The following is a 17,729-nucleotide window of genomic DNA, read 5'->3' on the forward strand; positions in this document are numbered from 1 at the left end:
AGGCCAAATGCTCGCTGGCTTCCTTTGCATTCCATGCTACAGTACGGATGGCAACAACATCATACCCGTTTGGACCAGACAGCATCAGACGTAGAGAGACTGTTTCGCTCACTCGGATACTTTCTCATGTGAGATACGTTCAGCCTCTTGCGAACTGAAGGAAAATTATGAAACACAGAGAGACGAAATATACTTCTTTTTTTAATTTACTTATTCTTTTTTTGGTCCATTGTTTTGCTTCTCTTGGCATCCATGAATACACGCCACTGTATTTGGGTGACTGTCGCCATTTTCGTTTTCAGAGGCTTAAGTCACAGTTGCATTGAGGCTAGCGGTAAGTAGTGAGAGTAGGTCTAAGGCAATACTGGTAAGACCCACACATATGGATGATAGCATGTTTTCCATGTTATTTGGTCAATACAGTTTTTTTAAATTTGATGTGGAGGTTTTATCTATGACCCTATTACCAACAGAACCAAATACCCGCTCTGCACGACTGACATCGGGAAATGAATGAACAATGTCATGTCAGTATCACCAAGTCATTTTAGTGTGCATGCGCTGCATCGAGGATGGCAATAAATTCAGTTAGTTCACTATCGGGTTCAGGTCAAAACTGTGTGCCCATTTTATTATGCAAGTGCCAACATGATTCCAACCTTTGAATGCGTGGCACGTGATATCACCCACTGTGTGCCCTCCTTTGGCCCAATGATGTCCATGTTTCCCTTTGAACGAGGGGGTCGCCTGTGGTCTCTGTGTTGAGAAATATACATGTAGGTCTTTATGGAAGAATAATATGTATCCCAGGGTTGAAGCATAACTCATCTGTGTCAATTACTTCAACACAGACGGGCTTATTATAGTAATGGAAGATTACTATGGAGTGGCCTGCCTGACCTTAAAGGGCCCCAGTGGACTAAAGAGACGGTTTTACTGTCACATACATCATGTGTTGTTTTACAGGGTCAGCCATAGTAGTAGTGCACCCCTGGAGCAAAGTATGGTTAAGTGCCTTGCTCAAGGGCACATCGCTAGGCTACCTGCCACCCTACAGCTTCTCCTCGGGGGTTTGAGTGTCTTCTCCAGGGATGAGTGCTGTCGGGTGGGGGTCAATGCTCACTGCGCTAGACAATGACATACATCCATCACGTTGATGACGTCTATAAAGTCTCTGACGACATCTGCTGAGAGCTGTGGGGAGAGCAGATACCCCGACTGCGGTGCTCTCCACTCCGCCCTCGGCTCGGTGGGCTCCCCTCTCACCTGAAAACTGTCTCCATCTAGCGGTGCTCCGGCTGAGCATCAGTGACAGTGCCAAGAGAGAAGGAGGCTGGAACAACGGCCTGTGTATTAGCAAACACCGCAAATACACTTTCAGTCAAAGCTCATTTTACTTACAACGTACTGCAGGCTGTTGCTTTGATGTGATACTACTCTGTCAGTACGGTTTGGTATAATTTCACACTGCCTCCGGGACTGACCGCCTGTACGGTGTCCGTTTCAGAAAGGTATTTGGTTAATGATGACACGGTCGTGCATAACGGGGTATCCGCAAGGCATCAAGGAGGAGCGCTCCATTTGATTACACAGAAGTTAAAGGAATGCCCGGAGCGCGTGACACGCCCCCAACGAGCTGGGGAGAGGAACTTGGTTCTTCCGCGCAGCTGCACAACAGCGAGAGTGGCGGAGAGGAGAGGCAGCTGAGCCAACAACTTCCATAATCCCATTTGTTGCTCTCCTTAAACGATTCCGCGAATTCGGTTATTGATTCCCCTTCTCTCTCTAGTGGTTATTATATTCAACGGTTGCCTCCGCTGGTGACATTTTGAGCTGGAGCGGCAGCTTGTGGATATGGTGGTGGCACACTTGTGTATTTGTGTGTGTATGTGGTGAGCGCGTGTGTGTCAGTGTGTGTGTGTGTGTGTGTGTGTGTGTGTGTGCTTGTGATTTTATGTCCTTTCGCGATTCAGCTGCAAAAACACAGAACACAGTTGTCGGTGTGGACTCGGCCCATACAGTCATTGGTCTCCGAAGAGGATCACAGTCGCGCTTTTCTTGAAAAACTCGAGCAATAGGAAGGATAAAGACGCCGGAGGCGGGAGCTGATCTTCAAGGTGTTGTTTGGCAAGAGAAAGAGCTCGAGAATGTCCTTGTATGATTGGAGCCAAGTCTTTCCCGGTGTTTGGAGCACGGAATTACCCCCGTGTTGAACTTGTTGCTGGTTCGTTTCAACCACTTTTCCAAGGGGAGAATATTCTGCATACTTCTGTGTGCAGAGAGGATTGTTTTATATTAGAAAGAGAACGGAAATCTTTATTTTTCAAACCAGTCGCTTTTACGCAGAGGTGAGTGGGCTACATTATTAGTTTGTTGTATGTGCTTTCAATTTCCAGACTATTGCCGTTGAATCATGTATGTTATACTGCTAAATATTGGTTCGGCGGAGTCACTGATACTAGAACCATTGACTACTCGCTCTCACGATTTATATTCACTATCGACGACAGTAGGGATATACGTGGGACATGTCTGTGCAATGCATTTAGATTTTATTATTTATTATTTATTATTTATTATTTATTATTTATTATTTATTATTTATTATTTATTATTTATTATTTATTTATTTATGAACAGCAAGTGGACGATATATTCATATCAGCCATGCATGATTTGTTACAGTGTAGCCATATGAGTAAGCTAATGCTTGGGTTGCCTTTCCAGATGTCCTCTCGCCGCGCTGTGGTTCTGTGATCGCCCACCGGAGCGTCGAGAGCTCTTCACCGGGACCGGGTCGCACACAGTGGGTCACCATGGCAGCGGGAGTGGCGGCGTGGTTACCATTCGCCCGGGCGGCTGCTATAGGATGGATGCCGGTAGCCAGTGCGCCCATGCCGACGCCTCCACCTGACAACCGGCGAAAACAGGACGGGCTCATCTTGCTCAATGTCAGCGGTCAGAAGTTCCAGACGTGGCGGAATACATTGGAGCGGTACCCGGACACTTTACTGGGCAGCACGGAGCGGGAATTCTTCTTCCACGAGGAGACAAACGAATACTTTTTCGACCGTGACCCGGATATTTTCCGACACATTCTGAACTTCTATCGTACCGGGAAGCTGCACTACCCGCGCCAGGAGTGCATCTCGGCCTACGATGAGGAGCTGGCCTTCTTTGGGATCATACCGGAGATCATAGGGGACTGCTGCTATGAAGAGTACAAGGACCGGCGGCGGGAGAACCAGGAGAGAATCCAGGATGACGAGGACAGCGAGAACCAGAACGATATGGTCCCGCCGGATATGACATTCAGAGAAACCATGTGGCGGGCCTTCGAGAACCCCCACACGAGCACCATGGCCCTGGTGTTTTATTATGTCACCGGCTTCTTCATTGCGGTTTCCGTGATGGCCAACGTGGTGGAGACGGTCCCGTGCGGGACTTTGCCAAATCGGGTCAAACAGGTCTCGTGCGGGGAGCGGTATGCCTTGGCATTTTTCTGTCTGGATACGGCCTGCGTCATGATCTTCACCGTGGAGTACCTACTGCGTCTAATGGCGGCGCCCAGTCGCTGGAACTTCATCAAGAGCGTGATGAGCGTCATCGATGTGGTGGCCATTATGCCCTACTACATTGGCCTGGTCATGACGGACAACGAGGACGTCAGCGGGGCCTTCGTCACCCTGAGGGTCTTCCGGGTTTTCAGGATTTTCAAATTCTCCCGCCACTCTGCGGGGCTGCGCATCCTGGGCTACACGCTGAAGAGCTGCGCCTCGGAGCTGGGCTTCCTGCTCTTCTCCCTCACCATGGCCATCATCATCTTCGCCACTGTCATGTTCTACGCCGAGAAGGGCTCCTCAGCCAGCAAGTTCACCAGCATCCCGGCCGCCTTCTGGTACACCATCGTCACGATGACAACTCTGGGGTAGGTGCCGATCCAGTTTACCATACAGTGCAGATGTGTGATCAAATGCTCAGGGGTTATGTTTTCGACCCTAAATCAGCAGCATTGGTTTGCTGTTGTGCTCTCCTTTGCGTTCTCTCCATGCAGCTGCAGTGTGAATGGACAGTTGGGTAAATGTCTGAGGCCTGCCTAAATCCCCATTTACATGAAGCACCCTCAAATGAACGGTTTAGGGCATTCACACAACATTCACATTCAAAGGCCTCAGAGGCATTTACCTTATTCACAGGCCAAACTGTAGGCCTATGATGTCATCATATCCTAAGCACTGCAGCAGTTCTCATCATTAAGATTCACACCTCTTCAACACTGTCAAATGAAGAGAGCTATACATAGAAAACGTGGGAGGAGCAGAGAGAGATCAATGACAATATTTAAAATTTAAATCAGAATATACTGCAATAGATTTCTCTCACGCAGCATATCTCTCTTGCCCCCCACCCCCCACCCCACACACACATGCACAGTGGTCTTATATTCTCTTTTGGTTCCTCCTCTCTTATTTAGCTTACAGTTTATTCAATTTAGCCATACTCAGTTTGAAAAGTGTCTGCAGAGCTGCAGTCTAACCTGTGCAAGAGGCATATTATGTCACCGTGTTGCTGTTGATGTGTACACCCATTCATTAATATGAGTCCTGGGGCTACGGTTCATTGACGCGTTTGCCGATTACTCCCACCTGCGCTGTGCAGTAGTAGCCTATTGTGCGCTCTCCATGGTGTTGAAAAAGAGAGTGGCGCGCTGTGGGGAATCAGAGCCGCAAGCATAGCAGTTGCATTGCGCTCTCCGCGGTGCTGAAGCGGAGCAGACACATGGCAGTGCAGTACTGTGCGCTCTCCATGGTGCTGAAACGAAGCGCTGCGCCTCTCTTCAGCATTGCGTGCTCTAGCATTGCTGTTACTTTCCTTGCCAACAGTTCACGGGTGTGAATCAGCCTCTAAAGTGGTAATCAAATGGAGCGCTAAAACCCACGTCTGATACTTTGATCACAGCGCCGTTGAAGTCCATTCGGCGCATGAACACAAACGTGGAGTGTCAGCGTCATAGTTAACATGATGGATTTCACAAGGCTCAATTACTCATAGGTCAAGAGATGATATTTCTCTATTTGATTGGTTTGTTTTGTTCATTATTGAGCCTACTGCCTGACAGTTTGTCTATATGAGTCTCTCAATTAATTTGATTGGAAGGCCTGTTGTGTTCTGATTACTTTATTCTGTAATTGCATGTGTAGTAGGGGAGGGATGGAGAGAAAATAGTGGCTGAGAGAAAGAGGGAGAGGAATAGATTGCCACACCTCATTGTGTGTAATTTGTGTAGTTGCATGTCCCCACTGTCAGATTGAATGATATCAATAACAAAATGCAATTACTGGTTTACACTCTCCACTGAGCTAATGGCTGACGCAGTAGGAGTGGCTTGTTATTTCTGTGTGTGTGTGTGCGTGTCTTGGCCTTTCTGTTAATGAGCTAGGCCTGAGACAAAGAAACTCAGTGAAGAAAGGCAACCTTCTCTCACTCTCACTCCCACTCAAACACACACATGCACACACACACTAACCTCACTGAAACACAGCCAAGCTCCCATCCACAACCAGAAACCATTCTGTTGACTCATAATAGAAGCCTCACTTTTTTGTTCTGCCGATGTGTCAATCAGCTGGTTACTGTGTGTTGTGTGTTTCTGGCTGCAGTGCCAGCGTGTGTGCGGGTGATGGCAGTACCTGAGGCCAGTCTGTGTTTACTGTGCCCAGGGCTTGACAGGTGGTGACTACACAGCTGCATTAGCCTTTGTTTAAGAGTATGAACACACAGTCATCTGTTTCTATTCTGTTGCATCGGTCCAGTGCCTCACAAAAAGCCATTGGATGAATCGAGTGTATGATGGACCGTATTATTTAAAATAAATACATGTCCAGTACTCATGTCTGTAAAAATCCCTACAATTCTCTCAAATGTGTGTGTCTGTGTGTGTGGGCGTGTGTGTGTGTGTGTGCTCGTACGTGCGTGCGAGGAGTGTTTTGGTAGATTGAGCAAGGACATAGCTCTTAAGCGGACGCAGGCTATCGTTCTTTAATGTCTCATTACCTTGCCAGGGGACCAGAGACAGGGATGGATCTGTGGCTGGGAACTGCAGGGAGCAGGGGAGGGGAGGGAGGTGTGCTCAGTGAAGCAGGTAAAAGAGAGAGGAGGGAGGGAGAGAGAAAGAATATAGAAAAAGAGAAGGATAAGGTCATAGGGAAATTTGGAGAAAGGGCAAAGAGAGAGGGAGTGAGATAAAGGTGGCAAGACGGAGAGAGAGAAAGAGAGAGAGACAGAGAGAGCGAGACAGAGAGAGAGAGAGAGAGAGATAAGAAGGCATAGCAGAGAGCAGTATGAGTTTTCTCTCCGTGCTGTGTCTTTTATGAGCCCACTGCAGCACTCCACATTGCTCAATGCACCCATATACTCTAGCAGTATCACTGGCTGCACCAAATTCACAATTTTAAATGTATGGTTCGAGCCCTTAATTCTGATTGGCTGACAGCCATGGTATATCAGACTGTATACCACAGGTATGACAAAACATTTATTTGTACTATTCTTATTACATTGTTAACCAGTTTATAATAGCAGTAAGGCACCTCAGGGGTTTGTGGTACATGGCCAATATACCATGGCTAAGGGCTGCATCCAGGCACTCCACGTTGCGTCGTGTGTAAGAACAGCCTTTTCCCGTGGTATATTGGCCATATACCACACCCCCTCAGGCCTTATTGCTTAAGTATACCTAAGCCTCTTACTGTTGCTAGCTCTCTCAAATCCCCAGCCTGTCTCTGACCTGCAGTATCATGTTGTATAACGTCTGGCTCCTGTGCTGCAGTTGCCCAGAGGTTCATATTGTACTGTGTACACTGCGTGTCCATGCTGTACCTAGGCAGACACGCAGCCAGAGACAAATCCAGTTGCGTGTCCACTGAATTACGGCCTAATTTCAGCCAATTCTCCTTCCAGCCTGTGATCCAGTTAGTACGGCCAGGAATCCCTCAGTTTGGCTATCCCCGGACCTGGAAGAGAGGCAGTGTATGTGTTTGTGTTTGTGTGTGTGTGTGTGTGTCTGTCTCTGCCTTTGTCCATGTGTATCAAAGATTGGGAGGTGAACAACTTGAATTAATCAATTAATAAAATGTTCTTAGATGACCAGCAAAGTGCAAAGTCAAATAATAACCACGGTGGTTCTAGAATGTGTAACACTTGAATAACTTGAATCAGTGTCACAGCTTAACCCCCTTGTCCTGCTTCTGCCCCCCTGGCCCCTCACGGTCCCACTAATTGACTCGTTTGTGGATTTAGTGAAATCGTCCGGGGCCAATTAAATCACTGCCATTCTAATTGGCTTATTCACTGTCAAACGGCATCCATTACTGAAGCAGCTGTCGCTACTGGAGATGCTGAGGAGAGAATGAGTGGAGAGAGGGAGAGACACTAATAGACTGACAGAGGAGAGAGGAAGAGTGAAAGACAGGCAATGACAGAGAGAGAGAGAGAGAGAGAGATAGGAGAGAGGGAAGTCAGCAAACTCCCTAAATGAGACACCTTTGTCCCTTTATCAAGGGCTCAACCCTCTGATCTGTGCTGTTCACTGCAAGGGATGCCTAGCCCTATGAGGATTTGCAGCTTCAATGGACAACCGTTTGTTACTTGCCGAAGGTGTTACACACATTGTATAGGTTGGCTATGCATGTTGTTACTCAAGGCCATAGACTCATTCTAATAGGAGGTCATATAGAATATGATTTGTCTCTAGGGTCTAGTCAGGATTACAGCTCATAGGAACTCAGTAGTCACATGGGGAGGGTCAGGGGTTAGAGGTCAAGTCTGTTGGGGTCACATAAGGGTTACAGGCATGATCAGGAATCTCGTTAGTATGTCTGGAGCCTGGTAGGGACACTGCCTCAGGTTACATCCCTTACTTACTGATCCTAGATCTGTATGTCTCAAGCCCAATATGGAGCCGGACTCAGGTTGCACTCATTGCTGGCTGACATTGGATCAGTGTATGATGAATATGAAGATGAAAAATGTTTAAATTTCCCTTCAGTATACTGTAGGGTTGGTTGACTAATTACATTTCCCTTTAATATAGGGCTGGTTGACTCTAGTGACATTTCCCTTTAATATAGGGCTGGTTGACTCTAGTGACATTTCCCTTTAATATAGGGCTGGTTGACTCTAGTGACATTTCCCTTTAATATAGGGCTGGTTGACTCTAGTGACATTTCCCTTTAATATAGGGCTGGTTGACTCTAGTGACATTTCCCTTTAATATAGGGCTGGTTGACTCTAGTGACATTTCCCTTTAATATAGGGCTGGTTGACTCTAGTGACATTTCCCTTTAATATAGGGCTGGTTGACTCTAGTGACATTTCCCTTTAATATAGGGCTGGTTGACTCTAGTGACATTTCCCTTTAATATAGTGCTGGTTGACTCTAATGACATTTCCCTTTAATATAGTGCTGGTTGACTCTAATGACATTTCCCTTTAATATAGGGCTGGTTGACTCTAGTGACATTTCCCTTTAATATAGGGCTGGTTGACTCTAGTGACATTTCCCTTTAATATAGTGCTGGTTGACTCTAATGACATTTCCCTTTAATATAGTGCTGGTTGACTCTAGTGACATTTCCCTTTAATATAGGGCTGGTTGACTCTAGTGACATTTCCCTTTAATATAGGGCTGGTTGACTCTAATGACATTTCCCTTTAATATAGGGCTGGTTGACTCTAGTGACATTTCCCTTTAATATAGTGCTGGTTGACTCTAATGACATTTCCCTTTAATATAGGGCTGGTTGACTCTAGTGACATTTCCCTTTAATATAGGGCTGGTTGACTCTAATGACATTTCCCTTTAATATAGTGCTGGTTGACTCTAATGACATTTCACTTTAATATAGTGCTGGTTGACTCTAATGACATTTCCCTTTAATATAGGGCTGGTTGACTTTAGGCCTGGAGGGCTTCAGTGTCTGCTGGTTTTCATGATTGTTGTCTCTGAACGGCTGGTTGGTTGGTGACTGGTTTAGACCTGGGGAACAAGGTTACTGAGCTATATTGAGAAAGCAAACCAGCAGGTGGTGTAAAAAAGACTCCAGATTAACCCATGCTAGATGTTGTCGAGGATGTGCGTGTTTCATCTAAGAAATCAGTTGAATTAACTAAATGAGTGTTTCGAAAACATCCATCAGAAATGGTCAGATTCTATCAAAGTCACGTGACGGAGTAGATGCCCAATTATGTCACAGACAGTGGCCCAAATGTGCAGTTCTGCTCACCACGCGCCACACGCTACCGCAATGTGACCAACCATGTCACAGCATGGGACTTTGACAATTAGAGGCTGAACTACGACATGAGAGGTGACAGTTCATTTGACCACGTACCCGAACGGAGTGGACTCCAATTGGAAGATGAGGATGTTTTACTTTCGACTATTGTTGCAATGACATAATTATGGTAATGCTCTGTGGTAACGCTGGGACTAATGTTCATGTGTCGTGTTGAATCATAATCTCATTCCTATATGGAGTCATACTCGCACAGACACCTTTCTTACTCTATCCATATCGTTGATACATGTTATATCATATGTCATATATTATATTACATATCATATCATATATCAATGTGTAGAGGGTTCCCGGAGTGAGGGGTATTACAATTTGATTCCTCACTACTTTGTTCTCCAGCTGTTTGTTTAAATAAAGATTTAAGGATTTGAAATTGGATTCCAGTGCAGCGTGTGCTCAGACATCTATCGATTTAAAAAACTGCAATTACTTTTGGGAAAGTTTTTTTTTCTTTTCTGTAGTGTATAAAGACTGCTTGAGCTGCTTTTGTGTGAATGTGTTTAATGATCTGTCCATTCATCTAATAATGATTTCTACAGTACAACAACGGAATATAATTGAACATCGAAAAACAAATATTTGCTCCTTCCTCGGATCTGATAATGACGGCTTCTTCCATTCCTACTGGGGTTCTTGAAATATAAATGATTCACAATACTTTATTTCTTACCATTTTCTCATTTAAACAATCGTTATTAGCGCACGTGTGTGCATACGTTTGTTGTGTGTGTACTGTGTGTGTTTATGTCATTGTGTCTGCATTCTTGCTTGTGTGTGTGTGTGTGTGTGCGTATGTGTGTGTGTGTGTGTGTGTGATGTTGAGATGTTCTGCTGTGTGCACAGTATCTATGTCAACATGCCTAACTGCTTGACTTCCTGTAACTACCTGACATGTCGTGGCATAGTCCCCTGTCTATACAGGTGATACAGTCCACCTACCTACTACAGTGAAACACACTCTGACCCTCATCTCTGGGTGAACAGAACTCTGGAGCTGTACATGTTTATTCATCGATGTATCTCTCTCTCTCTTCATCTCTCTTTCTGTATTTCTCTCCCCCTCTTTCCTTCTTTCTGTCTCTCCACCCTCCCTTTCCCGTCTCTCTCTCTCCCTCTTTTTCCTCTCTTCCTCTCTATTACTCCCTTTGTCTCCATCTCCCCCCCCATGCTCCTCACCTCCCTCCCTCTCCCCCTCTCTCCATGTCCGCATCAGAAGGCTTTTATTATCCAGGAAGTGAATTAATAAACAGATCAAATCATACAGTACACTAAGATGTCAGGCACCAGTTACAGCGCAGCGGGCGGCCGAGAGGAACAGAGAGAGGAAGCAGATTTCAGATGAGCAGGCCAACTGGGGTAAGAGGTGGTTGTGTTGTTACCACTGTCTTCTCTGATTGGCAGGTGTTCGGCATTCAGGGCCAGACAATAACCCTGCTAACATCACTTTTAAGTCTTAATTTAAGGTTAGTGTTAGGCATAAGGTTAGCAGTTTGGTTAAGGTTAGGGTTAAGGTTAGGGTTAGAAATTGTAGAAATGGGTGGGGTTTAGCCACACTTCTGACTTTGTGGCGGTGTTAGTGATGACGATTATGTAGAGAGGTCCAGTCCAACGAGGCAATTTCAGAGCCCAGCAAGAACGCGAATCGATCAAAGACAAGTGAGGGCTGTCTCTGATTCATATTTGAAATTGAGTTGGCAGCTACAATCAGTGTTAAAGGCATCGATTTCCTCTCATACCATCCACGCCTGTTGCAAATCACACCCATACAACAGCTTTAAGTGTTTAGTGTTCGCTGAACATTGAGTTTTGTTAGGTTTTGCACTTACATGAGTAATATGTAAACAAAAAAACCTGGTCATCATCAAGGACCCCACACACCCCAGCCAGGAGCTGTTCTCTCCCTTACCGTCAGGCAGACACTATCAAAGCACGAGGTCTGATACCAACAGGCTCAGAGACCGTTTCTCTCTATAAGCCATCAGACTGCTGAACACTTGAAGTGGACTGCTCTAATTCTCCGCACCTTAGCACACATCTGCTGCTACCAGACTCTTATTATACTGCTACATGTATACAGTGGCCCCCCATCCGCCCCTTCTCCAATACACGTGTACATCATTGTACTATACATTTTGCCTTCCTCTATTATACCTTTTCTAAAATCTTTATCCCCTTTTCTGTCATTTACTTTATGTTCGTATTCTTATCTTTGACATTTCTTATTGTTGTTGCGTTGTCGAGAAGGAACCTGCAAGTAAGCATTTCATTGGATGATGTACAACATGCGTATCCCGTACATACGACAAATGCAACTTGAAACTTGGTGTTCTTTACTCTACCGTTGGGGTGTCTTGCTCAGTGTCGTCCATCTCTCTACACCCCATCCCTCTCTCTCTTCTTTCTCTCTGTCTCTGGGTGGCTTATATATGCTATTAACAGTGGATGAGGATGGGCCTAATTGAATTAATTCGTTATGCTGCATGGGTTAGGATCTAACACACACACACACACACACACACACACACACACACACGCACACACACACACGCACACACACACACGCACACACACACACACACACACACACACACACACACACACACACACACACACACACGCACACACACACTCTTGTATAGCGCGGTTAAGTGATTATTTTAGATAGGATCTTTAATGAAGCCAACTAGAGACGCGCTGGAGTAGAAAGGATGGCTTCTCAACCCAGAGAGAGGAGGAGAGAACAGAAGAGAACATCGCTGAGGAAGGCTTCAACTGCAGGCTGCAGCCTTCACCGATGGAGCTTGGCCCGGGCTTTGGCGCTGTTGGACGGTTGGTCAGGTGGTATCATAATGATGGTTCTGTATGATGAGGAAATGATCTCAATGACATAGTATCATAAATGGTAACGGCTAACATTATGCTGTTTTTTGGGAAGTGCGTAGAGAAACAAAGAGTTGGAGAAATAAAGAGTTGTTTTGGGAGAGAGAGATGGAGATTTCAGTGGCAGGGAGAGGGTGATTCACAGTTTGTTTTTGGGAAAGAGATTGACTGACAGATTGGCATATACAGTTTGGCACTACTTCCTGTATTGCGTTACATCCATAAACACAGCTAGCTTTGTTTGCTTCTCTGAAAAAGCTAGCTATTGACCTAGCGAACACCTTAAAACTGGTGTATTTTCACACACCTCTTGCATAAAAGCCTTTTATATCTGACGAAAACTACAACCTCTATTCTCCATACAGGATTACTTTCTGCTTGGATGATTTGCCTTTTCTCCTCGTCAAATATTATGAACGCAACAGGGAGACGAGGGACAAGCTTTTTCCAAGTTAAATCTCAACTGTGTTTTATTATTTGCGGTTTAACAACGTTGAGTGTACTGCCGTCCGCACAGGCGTTTGCAACTAGAACAAGACATTACTCAAGTTACAATAGAAATGCCAGGGGAAAAGGACTGCCCACTTCCATTGAAGCGACAGAAGTTCAAGGCCAACCGCGGTACTGTAGGCATTCTTTGCAGAAAACAGGATCCCTCATTATAGTGAATGGGAAAATGGCAATATTTGTGGTCAATCTTCGTGTAAAACTATTTTTTTAAGACAATTAGGGTACCAATAATTGCTTCTAATACACCAGATGTATGTCCTTTAACCAATTATTTTGAAATTGCACAAAGAATAAGTTATAAAGATCATTTAGTTGCTAGTGGTAGCCTACAGTACCTCGGTCTGCCTTGAACTCAAGTTACTCAATGAAGGGGGGCAGCACTGAGCTAGCCTGCAACGTCACGTTCTGGAGTAGCTCAAACTGCATATTAGACACCAGCTTAGCTGACTTCACTTGGCCTCGATGCGCTATTGAGTATTCACGTAGGAATGAACGTTGTCACGGGATCGATAGCTTTGTACACTCATATACAGTAATTGAGATAGGCACTATGTTGCATCCTAATACACTGTGCAGTACAGTATGTTAATGAATTCCCCTAAACAGCCTTTCAACCAGTCACTTATCCAGGCCTCTTGTCTTCTTCCATTGATTATGTCTTAATATAAACAAGAGAGCAACAGACGGTGACAGGTGGGCTCTGTGGCCCAGACACGCAGTAGGAGATGGACAGGAGACAGGCAGGGAGTCAATAGTCCTCCACTGAGCTGTGCTACTGTACAACCTTGTTTTCATTTGTGTATGGCTGGGCTATCATGTGTTGGCTGTTTTGCTATGAGGAGAATGAGCCCTAGCTTATTCCTTTGCGCTTCAAGGTGCATTTAGAGCCAGGGCCTAACTGGACATTTTGCTGTTCTCAGAATGTCTGCTCAAATGGAGTGGAACGGGGGGTAGAACGCCTTGCAAATGGTGCATGTCAAGTGAAACACATACAGGCACTCACAAATACACACAGATGTATGCACGTACACGCACGCACACACACACACACACACAAACGCACGCACGCACGCACGCACGCACGCACGCACGCACACACACACACACACACACACACACACACACACACACACACACACACACACCAGGCACTATAAATGAAAAGCACAAACCAGTGGAGAATGAAACGTGCTTGGGGTCAGAGATACACCTTATTTTCTATTTTCTTTGTCCCTTTCTCTCTCTTCAGCTCTTTATTGTTCTCTCTTTCTCTCACTCTCACTCAGTAGCGGTGCAAACTGGGTAAAATCACCAGGGAAGCCAAGCTAGGGGGGAAAAAAACATTTTACAACCTATGTGTTGTGATAATTGTTGTTTTCTCTAGAATCTGTTACTTCATATGCCTAAGGCCGAGACAATAAGACACAGTGACAGAATAAATTCAACCACACCTTTGTTTCATCACAAAACCGGATAGCAACCTCTGTCCGTTGAAGTCCACAAAGCAAATTGCATGTAGCAGACAGTTACATGACCTACAGCATGGTCAAGCAAGTTAATGTTTCCGGCATTTTCCTACAATTTTAACAACTATTGATTTAGAACCACAGAGAGTTACTGCAAGTCGCAAAGAAAACAGGAGCTGCCTCCACTATTCCAGCACCATTTCAACTTCATCAAATCAACTCTGCTTAGTCTAATAGAGTGACAACTAAAAGATACCAAAATTATTTAGTCCAAGCTAAATATGATGTGGCTGTCCATGGTCCTGATTTCTCTCTCTCTCTCTCTCTCTCTCTCTCTCTCTCTCTGTGTGTGTGTGTGTGTGTGTGTGTGTGTGTGTGTGTGTGTGTGTGTGTGTGTGTGTGCGTGCGTGCGTGCGTGCGTGCGTGCGTGCGTGTGTGTGTGTGTTGGTGCAAGTAGAAAAACATGCCATCTTTCTCTCTTTCATGTTGCCTAAAGGGTCTATGACGCTGTCATACAGTACACACGTTTAGTTTTTGTTATCCTAGGCTACCTGGCTAAAATGCTTGTTCGCTAGTCTAACTTCCTTTATCGGGTAATGATGAGCCAGCTAGTTAACGGTCTATGATTCTAGTTAACAGCCAGCTAGTTAACGGCCTTCTATATCTAGCTGCATATTGAACTTCCATCCTCTCAGGCCAGGGGCACAACAATGTATGAATTAATTGTTGGATTAGAATTGCCTTTATAATTATTGGCAAGTACAAAGAATTAAGTAAAACCACAAGTCCATATCCCTATTTTCATCCATGGCTAATTTAGGAATGTGGCAATTTTAGCTAGCTAGCCACCGGAGGACAAAAACATAACGAGATGCAACAATGCAAGTTGTTTCTGTCTTTTTGTTTTTGATGTGATGTGATTGGTGTGAAGCCAAATCCAAACTGGCTTCCCTTGACACTTTATTTTTAGTGCACCAGGACCATTCACAGTTGAGCTCACTCAGTTTAGCTATTATTTGACACTTTTTTTTAAAGGGAGGCCAAATGCTCGCTGACTTCCCTTGTATTCAATGCTATGGGCGGCAACAATGTCATACTCTTTTTCAGCAGACAGCATCCTATAAGATGGTCTACAGATACAGAGACAGAGGGGTGCTGTTTTGCTCACACGTATGCTTTTTCCTGTAAGATACATTCAGCCTCTTCCGAATTGAAGAAACATTATGAAACACAGAGAGACGAAAGACACATTATTTGGTATGTTTTTTATTTGTTCACTGGTCAATTTTTTTTTTTTGGGGGGGGGGATTTGGCTTCCCTTGGCATCCATGAATACACACCATAGTTCTTTCTCAATCATCACGTTGTCTACCTCGAAGGTTGGCTCGTGCTCATACACCTTCTGTTAGTAAACACAGTGCTCTCTCTTTTCTTCATAAGCAATCATTGATCTGTTTATCGACAAGTCACACCAAAGACTCAGAGATGTCATTTTCCTCCATTGAAGGTTAACAGTACACCTGTGCTGGAAAGAGACTCGTTGCTCTGGCACAAAGACATGACTTTATGTGTGCCTGCTGGGCTTTGTTAGACTTCTACACTTAGCCAGACACGGGGGGAGGGGAGGGGGGGGGGGGGGACCTGAGCACAATAAAATACAGTCGAGAGGCAAGCTGAGGAGATGAAGAAAAAGGACAGTGAGAAAGAAGATAGGAAAGAAAGAAGGAGAGCCAGGAAGGCCTGTTAGTCTGCAGGGCCGCTGTTCACCTTGGATCTTCCGGCATTGGCGGTTTAATTGAATAAAAAGGGTTATTTTTGCCTGCTATCATCTCAGATTGTTTTGATTGTCCTACAGCGTCTGTCTAGCTATCTCAGAGGGGCCCTCTGTCTCTGTCTGGCCCCCCGGCTCGGCTTGAAAGGCTCAGCAAGCGTTCTTAAGTGTTTCCCACTGAAAAATGCTGAAAAGCTTTGAACACAGTGCTTGTTGAAATAATACCGTAAAATATTTGGTGCGTTACCTTGTGCTGTGCTTATGATCAATCTCTGGCCCAACATTTGAACCAAAGATTAAATTGACTAAAGCCTTGAGTTCGGACCAGATTCCACTGTACCACTTTGTTTGAATCTGATTTATCATGTCCATAGCAGATACATTGTGGTGTAGCCTGTATTCCTGACTCCCAAACAGTCTCTCTCTCTCTCTCTCTCTCTAAGACTGTCCTGAGCTCCTTCAACTCGGTTGGCTGTATCATACAATCATTCTTGCTTGATATTGTACAGAGGTCAGTGTTAATGGTGTGTTAATGGCAGCTTATCACTGCTCATAGAGGGCTACAGGGTCGTGCTGAGGGGACAGAGAGAGGACGTTATGGTGGCAAGACACACTTCCCCCGAGGAACGCAATCCATTTACCATCAGCTGTCCCTTCCCATCCCCTCGTGTCCCCTCCCGCAGCACTGCTCTCTGCACACTGTCACACAGTCTATGATACAGTGTCCTGTCATAGACATCTGAATGACATACGCCCATGCTTCTTAGAGGGAGGGATCTATTTTAAAATCACCTTTTGGCTGAATGACAGTTGACGGTTTGAAAAATGCATTGAAGATTCAATTTTAACCCAACTCAAACATGATAGACACACATGCAAGCTAGCGCATGCGCTCACACACACACACACACACACACACACACACACACACACACACACGCCTTGGCTCTGAGGGAGTGGAGGGTTTTTCCTAGAGATAGGTTGAAAGGTTGTTCACTCTGCTGCTTTCATCCCTGTTCAGGCCAATGAGAGACGACTGGATAGGTCAACAAGACAGCGTGGCGAACGGTGGCAAGGTCTTCTGCTTTTGGGCAGATAGCTAGAGAGGTGGTCTCATGTTTAAATCGTCTCTCTCTCCTGTCTTCCACCTCCCTCCCTCTCTGTCTCTCTCTCTGCCTCTCTCCCTCTCTGTCTATCTTGCTTTCTCTCTCCCATCCTCCATCCCCTCCTCCCTCTCTCTCTCTCTCTCTCTCTCATCATCTCGTCTCTTCTCTCCTAAGCGTCTGACACTCACACACTCTACGTCTGTCTGGCCTTGAAACCGTATACTGCTGGGGAGAAATCTCCCTGTAACCTTATTATAATAGGCACATCACCCTCTCCGTTGTGTGCATGTGTGTGTGTGTGTATGCGTGCATGTGTGTATACGTGCGTGTGTGGGATTATCAAACCTAAACCAGCATAGGAACTCCAAGATTCCAACTGCTTATTTCCAGCCTCATTTTGTGTGGGTGGAGTTCAGTGTGTCTCAGTGTGCATGGTGCAGCAGTACAGTACAGTACAGTTGGTGGCTAGTTAGCAGCAGTGAAGTGCTGACACAGTTTTTAGTGAAGTAGAGCGCGTGCCTGACATCATACCGTTCATCCCCATCTGAATGAGAACACAGGGACCGGCAGGAGTAATGCATCTCACTTAGCTAGCATGCTGCTAGCGTACACACACTCTCTGGTAACTTGAACACTA

The 17,729-nt window shown here is 45.3% G+C and overlaps 1 protein-coding gene across 1 annotated transcript in view; it reads left to right on the forward strand.

Moving 5' to 3' along the window:
* Positions 1–2,816: 2,816 nt before the first annotated feature.
* Positions 2,817–17,729, forward strand: part of LOC139379333 (A-type voltage-gated potassium channel KCND2-like) — a 162,755-nt gene continuing 147,842 nt past the window's right edge. Inside the window, exon 1 of the mRNA XM_071122137.1 lies at positions 2,817–3,928. Within this exon, the coding sequence (XP_070978238.1) occupies positions 2,817–3,928 (1,112 nt within the window). The remainder of the gene's footprint in view (positions 3,929–17,729) is intronic.

Source organism: Oncorhynchus clarkii, chromosome 21 (assembly GCF_045791955.1).
Source record: "Oncorhynchus clarkii lewisi isolate Uvic-CL-2024 chromosome 21, UVic_Ocla_1.0, whole genome shotgun sequence".
Classification (NCBI taxonomy): Eukaryota; Metazoa; Chordata; class Actinopteri; order Salmoniformes; family Salmonidae; genus Oncorhynchus; species Oncorhynchus clarkii.